We start from the raw sequence: 12,977 nt of genomic DNA, 5'->3' as shown, positions 1-12,977 counted from the left end.
TCTATATATCGATTCTATATTATTGAAGAGTTATTGGTTCGAGGAGCTCATTTTCTCCCAAATTGATTGCTTCCACAACAATACTGTCTTCGACTTTTAGACCTCTTCTTTTCTTATCATTGACATGTCTTCTGATTTAATATGTGGACTATTTTTTCTTCTGTTTCTACGATCCATCTACATATTCCACAGTCTTTTGTCATTTTGTTTTTTATTTTTCTTCTTTGTATTATTTTATACTAATTAATGACCCATTTTGTTTTATTTCTACCAGTTTGATATTCGTAGATTATTGAGTATAATTTAATTTATATCCATAGTTTTAATTTGCCTGAAATCCAATGAATTTAATTTAAAATTCTTCTATAACTTGACAAACTTTTTATCTTAATTATCTAAATTACTTTATTATTTATATATCAGTATTCTAGGATTTTTATGAGGATTAGAGAATATTTCATATTCTTTATCTTTTACTTTTAAATGAAATTTTCTGATTTTAGAAGTAATTTGAATGCATTTAACTTTACGGCACAATATTAGCCTTTTCAAAATATTTCACATAGATAGTATTAATGTATACTAGTATATTATTCAACAAGACTCTAATTATGGTTATTAACAACAAAGATAAATTTACAACTTAAGCTGGATGCAATTGTTGTTACATCTAAGTGGACAATATTATATTATGCACGTGCTGAATAGTATACTCTATCCAAAACAATAGATAAGTATTCAAAAAATGTTTCAAACGAACAATATTTTCATTAATACTAATGTTATTAATATACAATTAAAAAATTTTCAGTTACTTTATAATTGTTAAAATTCATGATAGGTAAAATTTCTGGCTCTGAGTGAGAATAACAGGACTTGAACTAACATAAGAGCTAGTACAAGATTTTTCGTTGTATTTGAGCTGTTTTAAAACCTGATTTCTTCTTTTTATGTTATTAGTTATGTTACCATCTATATAATCTTCTTTGTATAACTGTGCTTGCTTGAATTCCATTACCCTGACACTTTTTCTGCCTTAATGTCAATGCCTGCTGGAACGCATATACCAACATTTAAAGGAAAGGGTTTTTTTATTTACATTTAACTCTAAAATTCAATAATAAGGTATATTTAAAGCGGAGAAATGAGAATCTTAGTTTTTCAAATATTTTTCATCGTTAGTATCAGAATTTTAATAAAAATAATTTGATAGTCCCTGTATTTATAGTGGATAGGTGTTTTATATTCCAATGTTTATAATTTTTTTGTATTGTTTGTTGATAAATTTTATTTATTTTTTTGTATACGCATTAAAAACGTATTTCTAGAAAGAAACAGAAATTACTATTTTATCTTTGAACGTCTTATGCACTCTGGAGCATACATATATTTTGCACACACTAGCTTTAAATGCTTTCCATAACCTTTTTTTCACTAAAAAATATTATAAATTATTTACATGTTGAAACATCCCTTTACTCCTTCACTTTTGACACAAATTTACTTATTGTATTGGTAGATGCCTGGCTATATGTATAATTGATTCAATCGTGTAGATAAAATATGGACGTCAATAAAGTGGCATATAAAATCCTTTACATCATTTTCATTTAGCTCTTGAAGTTGTTTGTCTTATCTTGAACTTATCAATCATTTGTCTAGTACTATGTAAATTTGCGACATCTATTTTAATATTACTATTTCTGTTTCAATACTAGCTGTATTTGGATAGGTTAAAATAGGATCTGTTTAGGTACAAATATTTTATTATTATATGCAATAATATCTATAAAAATCGCTTTTCTTTATAAATTCGATTTTTTGGATTTTTGATGATCCCAATGCTCAATGACACCAATTATTTGATTTAATTGAGTTTCCACTGTACTTAAACTTGATTGTACAAAAGTTTTTATATCACTTATAATTCCTTATTTATAGCCCAAACTATTTACTAAACCTACCTTCTTTACTATGTCTTTAAATAAAAAAACTGATTTTGCTGTATTGTGTTTTTTTAACAAGTATATTTCTATTTTATATTTTTAGGCAGCAAAACAATCTCAAGGTGGCAGCCGAGTAAGTTTTCCTTACTTTATCGCTTTTAACTCTTTACTAAATAATATGGAACTCGTAAAACGTATTTATTTGAATGTCACCAATGGCCATAGAACACAAGAAGTCAGTAAAGAAGAATTTATGCATTCAGCACAGGCTATGTCTCAGATGACACCACTAGAAGTTGATATATTATTTCAATTATGCGATGTTCTCCATCAAACGGGGTATGTATTCTGTTTTTGTATTTGTTTAATGCTAAAAATGGGATTGAAATAAATATTTTTCACAACAAAAGCTATTCAACAAATACAACTTTTGTATATATCACCCACTCATTTCCTAAGTCGATTATATATTTTTAAAAACTCTTCCTTCTACAATAACAAGTGGGCTATTTTTCTAGATTTGAAGAAAATTGATCAATATGTACAAGTAACCAAATTGAATTTTTCATTCAAAAACTAAAAGATCTCTAGAAGATTGAACTAAAATGCAACCTCTATATGTGAAGATCTTACCTGACAAATCTCTATTGAATATACAGTATTCAAAATATTTGTAGTAACATATATTAGCAATAAAATAAAATTCTGAACCAAGTTGGCTGCTCTAAAAACTTATTAAAAAATAAATTAGAGAATAATTTGTGAAAATTAAAGAGAGTATATAAGGTTATAATTTACGATGGAAAGTTTATTGCCACGAGCAAGTGGAATAAATCACCGAGTGAATAATAACTCATTATACTTGAATAGAATACTATAATTTATTCATGACTAGTAAATATTTTCTTTTAAATTTATAACTTCTACATGCATTCTTCACCCCATTATTATAGCAACCTTAAATTATAGAATATAATGAAATAACTGTGTGAAACATCTTCTCAATATCTTACCTTTGTTGCTAAGTATTTATCATCGATTGCTTTAGTTGAAAAGTTAATGATGTCATGATTAGAAAAAGTTTTCACTTTTTTTACCTTTCCATTTTACTAATGCCCTTCATTTTTTTATGATTTTCTAAATTTATACGTTGATCTGTTGTGATCGTACTTCTAAGCAATTTAATCTCTCAGCTGTTAAGCTGTATTTCTCTTACATAGTTTCATCACTTTTCTCTTAGTTTTTCAATATTTGTAGTTATTGTAGAATCAACTGTTTTGAAAATAATTTTGCTTAAATAACTCCAGAAATCATTCATTTGGAGATCTGGAAGACCAGTTGATCACACTTTTCAAGAAACAGTTTCCTTAATAATTGTGATTTTGAATCATATTTTCACAAACTCTATTGTCCTTAGGGAATAGTTGGTAGATTGTTTACACATTAAATAAGAGTCAACCACCTTTTACTTCTTTTGTATGTTTTATAGATTTAAAAATCTCAACTTATAGCGCTTTAACTTTATAATTAAGTACTCAAATAAAAGCCATTCCTCACTCGCATATTCAATGCTTAAACTGAACTGCGAATCTGTTGAAATAACTAAGTTGAAAATCATTTATTGTGGTGTTATAATGTAATTTATATTGATTAATGGGAATTGAACTTGTTAGTGATTTTACATTAATATTTCTATGTTTTGTAAAATATTTTTCAATACTGTATACAATCACATAAATCTAGAGTATAATGGACGTTAAATAATCAGCCATATTGCAAGATGTTGATTTGGGAGTGAAATTTTTAGAGATATGAAACAGCTTGAGTTATTGTTTTTGATTACACTTATATGTATAGTACACAAATATATTTCCATAAATTAAAAAAAATGAATCTCAGATGGAATCTTTGTGCCTTTGGTAAACCAAAAATTACTCTAAAGAACAATGTAAAACATGGAAAATAAATATTCTGATATAATAATCTAATCAAGCCATTTTGGATATAGTATGTCATCAATCAAACAGGGCTATTATCCAAAAAAATTTAGTCGAAAAGTCTTTGAATGTAAGCTGATGAAAGAAGAATACTATCAACAATTCTGACAATAAACCTTAAATATTGTTGAAGAGAACATATCATTGCTCCATAGTTGAAAACATTGGCTTTGGGTGTATAATTTGTAGAAGTAATATTTCATCACTAGTAAAAATTAATTCTTCAAAGTCCTTTTAGTAATTTTTTCTAAATATTGGTGCTTGTACATATTCGATTTTTATACAATTTGTTCAATATGACTTCACTCCCATTTTAGCTTTGCTTGTAATCATTGCTCACCTATACCTGTACATTTTAATTTAGAAAGAGAAATCTTGTAAGTGAATATTCCCTGTATAAACAAGTGGAAGTTTTAATTTTGAATTGTTTTTTAATATTGCTGCGCAATTGGAATTAGATTATTGTCCAATGAAGATAAGGAGTTTTGGGATTGGTTTGTGTTTTTAAAAATATTGAACTTCAGTTAGGTGTAATTTTATTTTTTTTATTATTGTAGGAGAATTGTATACAATGATTTATATGCCATTGCACCTGAACAGTACTTCAAACAAATAACAAATAGGCTAGCTGAAATACATGCTGTGAATGTAAGTATATATGTCTATTGTTATCATGATTCAACATTAACAAATATCCTGTCAAAAATATATTAGAAAGTGATTAATCAAATAGTATTATTAGCTACATTTTCTAGGAAAGAGTTAGGAGGATTGATTCACATAAAAGTTATATTTAGCACACTGATAATAGAACATTCTACTTACAATGGGGAGAGTAATGAATTTTTATTTTTGTTATGGTATACAGAATTTTTTCTTGGAAAGACAATTTGGAAGACTAAACTGTCCCAATATTTTTAGACAATGGAGATCCACTGGATGTTGTAAATTTAAACAAATACTAGTGAAATTGTACCCTTGTAAATCAACAAAACAAGGAAAAATACAATATGACTCTATAAAAACATACAACCTAAGAAATAAAAACATAGCCCAGGTTGATATCGATAAGAAATTGATTTACAAAGAAATTGTAGAATTACTTTTAAGATATATTAAATGCTGCAAGAGAAATATGTGGGACGAATAAAGAAAACACAATGTGAAACAAACATCGTCGTGGTCGAGGGAACTAAAAAACAAGTAAATAAAAAAAAATATTATGGAAAAATTATATATCAAATAGAACAGAGGAACAATATAATAAATAGAAAGGAGAAAGAAAAAAACAAACAACTAATTAAAATATCAAAGACTGAAGAATGGCAAAAATTTGGAGAAGAAGGCTCTAAAGCAAATCAATAACTCCTCTTTAAAACATTAAAGAATATGAGAACAGAAAAACAGCAGGACACATATATTTTATTAAAAATAAGTATGTGGAAATATTAAAAAAAGAAGAGAAAATCAGAGGAAGGTGCAAAGAATATTACCAACAACTACTCAATAATGATACTGAACACACTGTTTACACTATCAATGTAATTGTGAGAGTTAATGTAGTGATAGTGTGAATAGTGTGTTTTGTATGAATATAACCAACTGTTCCAGAAATTCCAACTTATTCAATAATTAGTCCGAACATACAGAAGAAATTATACAAATTGACATAACCTAAAAACCAGAAATAATAATTAGTAAAGAAGATATAAAACACGCATAGAATTAAAAAATGGAGAAGTGCAAGAATATGACAAAGTAACATGAGAAATATTAGATAAAAGAATCAGATTAATAATAGAAGACACACTTAAAGAATCTCAGAGTGGATTTTGAAGGGGATAAAGCACCCAAGATCATGTATATACTATAAAACAGATGACATAAAAAGTAATACAAGAAAACAAGAAATTTTCATTAAAATTCATGTAGATAAGTTTCATTCACCCTTCCTTTTGTCAATTATCATATCCTAAGTATAAACATATCATATTGACAACGTGCTCAATAGAATCTAACCATTTCTTATCCGGAATTTGTTAACAACTTAACCATATTTCAATAAAAAAGGAATTGAGAGTAATAATTCTAGTAATCATGTTTTCAAACAATAAAGTTGTTAACTTTTATTATTATAATTCTTCAATCATTTTACAATTGTTTATATAGTGGCTTATATTTATTAATTTTCCTTTTCAAACAAACATCTCAAAACAAATTCAAAAAGTAATCACAAAAGAAAAACTGAATTAGAAACGTCATAATTGAGTTGAGAGGAGTTAATTCGTTTTCCTATAAAACCATTTAAATGCCCTACATTTTGACTTATCTAGAATTAAATTATTTATTGTATGAAAATAAAAGGACTAACCATGCAGATAGTGCAAACACTAGTTTATGGCGGCCAGTTAACAATTATTATGAGCTATAGTTTCATTTAATTCAGTTGTATATTTTCCCGCAAATTTGCGTATTCTTGCTGCAAAATTATTGTAAAGTAAAATTCCCATGAAATATTTGGAATTTATATATGTTACTAGTATCTTATTGTATGCTCCTATAATATATTTTTACATATAGGAATTTAATATATTTTCATATAAAGGGTTTTTCGGAATAGCACTCCAATCTCACGGGAAATGATTCTATAGGTAAGGAAAAAAGTTGGTATAACAAAACTTCCAAAAACGCTTTGTAAGCGAGTTATAGTGAGCGATAGATTTCGCTCGGATTTCTGATCCACCAATAATAGGTAGCCTCATTGAATGTCTGACGTAAAATGCAACCCCAAAATAAACTTTTTTTACTTTTGGAGTAAAATAACTCAGTTAAATGCCTAATAAATGCATTAAACTTTCAAATAAAACTTAAAACAGAAAATTACAAAAACGAAAATTACAGAAACAAATAATTTTCTTCATATTATCAAGAACGTACAGTGAAACTTGGTTAAGTGAGACATCAAGGGACCTGCACTGTCGTTTCACTTATAGTAGTGTAACAGTTGCCTACATCATTTTCATTCAGTAAAATAAAGATATTTTCAACTTGCATTCACTTTTTATCGAGGTTCATAATTAAATTTTCTGTAAGTTTTACTTGAAAGTTTAATGCATTTATTGCAGTTACAATTCTGTGACCTATTTTATTCAATTTTTCAGGTCAAAATACGTATAGACCAAATAAATTTGCATGACAATTTCAGACCCGAGACATTCAATATGGCTACCAATTATTGCTGGATCAGGAAGCCAGGAAAATATTTCGCTCACTATAATTCGTTTTTGGAAGTTTTGATATACCAACTTGCGCTATTCCGAAACACCCTGTATTATAGGAATGTACATCAAGTGACTCCAGACGTCTGCCCTATTGTTTATTTTGAGGGTGATATTAATTATATCATTACAAGAACACCCTTTTTGCATGATGTCTAGGAAAACTGTTGTCAAAATAATATATGCAAATAATTGAAAATTGGAGAAACGGAACGTAATAATCCTATCGTACCCAAAACTGCTCTTTATTTGTAAACTTCCTACCACTATATAATTAATTAGATTAGAATTAATTAAGGATTAATATACATAATTCTGTTCTACCTTGTACAAATAAATTTTATCACGATCAATTTTCATATTTGTTATGCTAGGTCAAAATCTGATCTATAATGATTTATAAGAAACTCGATCCTGAGAATTTATTATAGTTTAAAAAAACTAAAAAAAAACACGCTTTAAAGCACATTAAACTAGAAAGCTGAAAATTATTTTCAAAATAATAACAATAATACTAGTATTTTTCATTCTTTACTGTTTTAAGCTTATTAAAAAAATATTTTTAACTTTTTAGTTTGACGTGCTTTGAAAGCTTGTTTTTTGGTTTTTTAAGCTATGTTTATTGTTCACTTTTTAGTTTATTATGCTATTAAAGCGTTTTTTTTGTTTTTTTTTTAATCAATATTTACTCTCTTATAATGGCTTCGCTGCTTATATACCTACATCTCATCGAAACTGGTATCAAGCCATAAGGATGTAGTAGGTGAGGTTGTAGGAGTACTTTATTTCCAACACAAAGATCTGAGGTTCGATTCTTCTGTCGAATGAAATTTTTATTATTAAATAAGTCCAAAGGAAATTTACAAACAAACTCACAAACCTACCTACAGGTGAAGCCAATAAACGAGTGTCAATATTTATTGATTAGCTAATGAAACAAGTTGAATGACTTATAGTCAAACTTTTGTTAATACTCTTGTTATATTATTCCATTATGGTTTATCATGGCATCATTTTCTAGAGTCCCGAAGATAGAGGAGTTCTTATTCAAATTCTAGAAAGTACCTACAGATTTGCCTTAGGTTCAATAGCAGGGGGTAAGTATAATTTACATACACTGTTTATTTATTTACAAAATTATTAAATTTTATTATGATAAAGTTTGTATTTCATCTTTATACTCAGCTAATAACTAAATTTGAGAAAACCTATCAGATATTCCGGAACCGTTATATTAATGTTTTCAATTCAAAAATATAAATGAATTTTAAAGGAAGACAGTAATCTTACCCTCCAAAAGTGAGCTGCAGCTACCACTTTGATTGAAGTTTTCCCTCAGGTATAAGTGGCTCAAAGATTCGTAGGGGTATAATAGTCGATTTTTAGAACATTAAGATTTAAGATAAATGAATAAATGTAATAAGACTAGGTCAAAGCTTGTAACTGATACAAATGTTTGCTTTATCTAATGGGCTTTATCAAGATTTTGTGTGGCTATATAGACAAGAAATAAACAATGATATGATAAGGAGACAAATTAAAGAGTCCAATTTGATGCCATTACATCCCAGAATATTAAAAAGCAAGACTATAGTTTATTATAGATCCTTTGTACTGCGAAGACCATCTGTGGTCTATCAAATTGGTCTCAGATGAGTTGAGTTTTTACTTATTTGCCAATAATTGACCTGCGTTAGTTTAAAGAGAAGCAAACAAAATATTTGTGCATAATTCCTAGGAATTGTATATAATTCCAATATCGTATTAGGAAATGTATAAAAATAATGCATTCTGTAATAAAACACGTTTTTAAAATGAGAATAATAATTTTTATTAAAGCACTCGTTGAGACAACAACGTTCGGGTAACAGATATATCGTAAAATATAATGAATCTTAATATTATCTTACAATTAAAGCTTCGAAAATCAAGTATGTAGGAACTTTTAAAATGTATTTATCACAAAATCGATTTATATTATTCTTATAAAGTCAAACTTTCGTTTGGTAAGTAATCAGTAATCAGTCAGTAAGTAGCGTTTGTTAACTTTCTTAATCACACTAAAGTACTATAAATTCGCTCTTTCATAAACGTGATGCGTGATTCGCCCCACTATTCAATAGTGGTTGAAATGAAAAAATACATCTATTTTATATTCGAGTTTTATTTCTACGTGCATATAATCATGTTTCCTCTAATCCATTATGCTATTTTTTAAGATTTAATCAATAAATAGCATGTGTTAATTTTTATTGAGAGTGCATTCTTGGTAGAAGTATTTGTAATGTTATGTGATGTTGAAATTGTAAGGTAAAAACTTGAATATTTAAATCACATGTTAATGAAAAAGTCATTTATTGATACTAAGCAATATGTTTTTAGCTGTTGGTGCCACTGCAGTTTACCCCATAGATTTAGTAAAAACGCGTATGCAGAACCAAAGGACAGGCTCCTTTATTGGGGAGTTAATGTATAGAAACAGTTTTGATTGTTTTAAAAAAGTTATTAGACATGAAGGCATATTTGGACTGTACAGAGGATTAGTACCACAATTGTTGGGAGTAGCACCCGAAAAAGCCATTAAGTTAACAGTAAGTCTTTTGTATTAGCATATCTTTTTTCAGCTACATTGAATTGAAAAGTAACCTATACAATTCTTTCTCTCCTTTTATAGATATAATTTGTGTTTAATGTAATCTTATTGTTTGTTATTTATTAATTTTGTTATACTGTCAATAAACTACTTAAGAGTTTTTCTGTAACAATGATCTGGTAAACTAAAGTAATTTGGATCAAATTTTCTCTCTCTTTAGATCAACTTCTAAATATGAATGAAATGAACAGGTTAATGCAATTAGCTGAATTAGTTTTATGTTAGTTTTTTAATATAAAAAGTATTAGACTTACAGAAAGCTTACAATAATGTACCCATTACGAAATTAGATGAAGTTCTCCAAGAAAAAGATATAAAACATAACCTTGTGAAAGCCATGCATAATCTATATCTTTTGTGAAAATAGGTAATAAAATACCAGAGCCATTTAAAATTGACAAGAGTATGTAACAAGGATGCTGCAGAGAAATAAACATAGAGATTGACGACGATACTTTTTTTATACTGCTCAGATGATATCTACAAACGAGAAATACATTCCAAGAAAAAAAAGAGTACGAAAAATGGGATCTTCAAATCAATATTACATAAACACAATATCTATGCTTTGGTGTAGAGACAAAGAAAAATGAGGATATATGATACCATGTTCAAAAGCAGTTAATATATGGTTCAGAGACGTGACAAATAGAAAACAAATGAAAATTGACGCAATGAGAAGGGCATCTAGGACACCAAGATTGAAAAGAGTGGCTAATGAGAGAATTAAGGAACAAATGGGTATAGAAAAGATAGTTATAACATGTATAGAAAGGAAACAACTGGTATAGTACGGGAATGTTCACAGAATGACAGAAGCAATATTACCAAAGAAAGTAATGAGATGAATACACCAGAAAATCGGAGAAGAGGAAAACCAAGGAAAACATGGATGAAAGGAATAAAACTATCAATAAACGACGAGGACTAAGAGAGAAATACTGCAAGAATAGAAAACAATGGCAAATGGACATTGGATAATGTATATATATATATATATATATATATATATATATATATATATATATATATATATATATATATAAATGCTCCCAAGGAAGGAGCGAAACGTTAACTTATACATAACATAAAAATGTCATATTTTATCGAAGTTTCATTATTTTATCCAAACATCCTACGAACCTAAGAAATTAGAGAGAGGAAAAAAATAAATTTATATGTATATGTTCTTGATTTTAGGTCTGTTCTGTTTCAAAATTAGTTTTTTTATAGTTTTTAAAAGAAAGATAAATTTTGACGTTTGGACTTTTTTTTAAGTCTTAATCAAAATATTTTTAAAACGTTTAGATGCATTAATATATCAAAAGGTCTAAGAAATGAGAAATTGAAGAAATTTATATAGATATATAATATATATAGATATATTTATATATATTTATAAGAATAGAAACAAAGTGTTTGCCATTTGGGATTGTGGCAAAATTATATACCAAAGTGTACTAACTCTAATATATTCTGAGCTTTTCCAATACTCAGGTATTAATTGTCTGGGAATTTATTTAGTTAAGAATGTCGGCGTTTTAAATTTCGTTGATTCTTCTTAAAAACATTAAAATAATCGATTTCAAAAAGCAATATTCAGATATGAATAACCTTGATATTTCTACCAATGATCAATTTGTATATTGCTTTTTGAAATCGATAAATTGAATATTTTTTCAAAGAATCTATGAAATTTAAAACGTCGCAATTCTTTACTAAATTCCCAGACGATGAATACATAAGTATTCGAAAGCTCGGAAATATATTAGAGTTAGTACACTTTGTTGCTTAATTTTGCTGCAATCACACTACAAAAAGCACGAAAAATCCAAAAAAGTTTTTGTAGGTTGTTTGGAAATTGATAAAAAACTTTTGTAAGTTTATCAATATATTAATCAATATAATTTCCCTCCATTAACCACTCATTCTCTCTAAATACATTCTATACCCATTTTCTGGATTGGTCGAATTGTGCGTTTCTTAAGGTACGGCGAGAGTGGTTTAAATTTTATTCCATTCTATACTCTTAGATAAATAATATTGGATCAACTAGCTTTTATTCAATTTTGAAAGACTCCAAACATTCTATTACGTGCGAAATATAATATAAATATATTTTTTAGATGAACGATTTAGTTAGGGACAAACTTATGGATAAAAATGGTAATATACCAATTTGGGGTGAAATATTAGCAGGATGTTGTGTAAGTACTGAACAGTTTTATATTTTGCTGTAAAGGTTCTGATAATTTTTCGCAGAAAAAATATTTTACTTTCTTGTGATTGTTTGAAAAACTTTAAACAAATTTCTGCGGGTTTTGTGAGTTGTACAATGTATGTATGTGTATAACATTGTTGCAGACTAATTATTTAATTTAAACCATGGCTTGTGAAAGTAAACATGTCAGGTTAATCCTTGAAATAAAAGGCTGAAATTTCACGCCAGATGGATCTTCATTCACGTCCTTGGCAGTATGCTTTTATGTTGAAAAATGAACTATATCCGACAACAAGAAAAAAAAAAGAATGAAACTCTTGGTTATGTGTAGCGAAGTAACGAAAGGTCCGGGAACAAAAAAACGATGCGCAGTGTGGAATTTTCTGATGATGAAGATGTTTACAGCAGAGAGCACGATACGCACCAATTTCCGAAGCAGTCGTACTTCAAAAGGCTCGCTAGTTTTTCATGGAAATGAATTATGGCAAAAAAGTCAAGTTTGAAGCTAGTCGAGGATGGTTTCAAGATTTCAAAACAGATTTGGAATCTGCTCGTTGAAAGTTCGCCTGTTTCTTTGGAATAACTGGACATGTCGCCTCCGTTCTATTAGAGCATTTGTTTGCCAGAAGTGTTCGAAAAAATCAATCAAAGACAATACGAGCTCTCACCTATCAATCAAACAAAAACGTTTTTCAACAATCAAAACATCGAATTTATGGGTCATCAGTCGCACAGTCCTTATTTGGCACCCAATGATTTCTTTTTATTCCCGCAGAACAAAAATAAATCGCGAGGTCAACATTTTCCTATACCTGAAGAACTGGTTGATGCGTTAAAATCACATGTTTTGGAGGTACCTCAATTGGAATAGAAAAAATGCTT

At 28.1% G+C, this 12,977-nt stretch overlaps 1 protein-coding gene across 4 annotated transcripts in view; it reads left to right on the top strand.

The window, feature by feature from the left end:
* Nucleotides 1–12,977, top strand: part of LOC130445676 (calcium-binding mitochondrial carrier protein Aralar1) — a 61,218-nt gene that overhangs the window by 37,336 nt on the left and 10,905 nt on the right. For all 4 annotated transcript variants that reach the window (XM_056781455.1, XM_056781466.1, XM_056781477.1 and 1 more), the window contains exons 4-8: nucleotides 2,050–2,285; nucleotides 4,501–4,591; nucleotides 8,243–8,318; nucleotides 9,604–9,812; nucleotides 12,001–12,081. In XM_056781455.1, coding sequence (XP_056637433.1) covers nucleotides 2,050–2,285; nucleotides 4,501–4,591; nucleotides 8,243–8,318; nucleotides 9,604–9,812; nucleotides 12,001–12,081 — 693 coding nt within the window. The remainder of the gene's footprint in view (nucleotides 1–2,049; nucleotides 2,286–4,500; nucleotides 4,592–8,242; nucleotides 8,319–9,603; nucleotides 9,813–12,000; nucleotides 12,082–12,977) is intronic.

The sequence above is a fragment of the Diorhabda sublineata genome, chromosome 1 (genome assembly GCF_026230105.1).
Source record: "Diorhabda sublineata isolate icDioSubl1.1 chromosome 1, icDioSubl1.1, whole genome shotgun sequence".
Classification (NCBI taxonomy): Eukaryota; Metazoa; Arthropoda; class Insecta; order Coleoptera; family Chrysomelidae; genus Diorhabda; species Diorhabda sublineata.
This window is presented reverse-complemented; position numbering and strand designations above follow the sequence as displayed.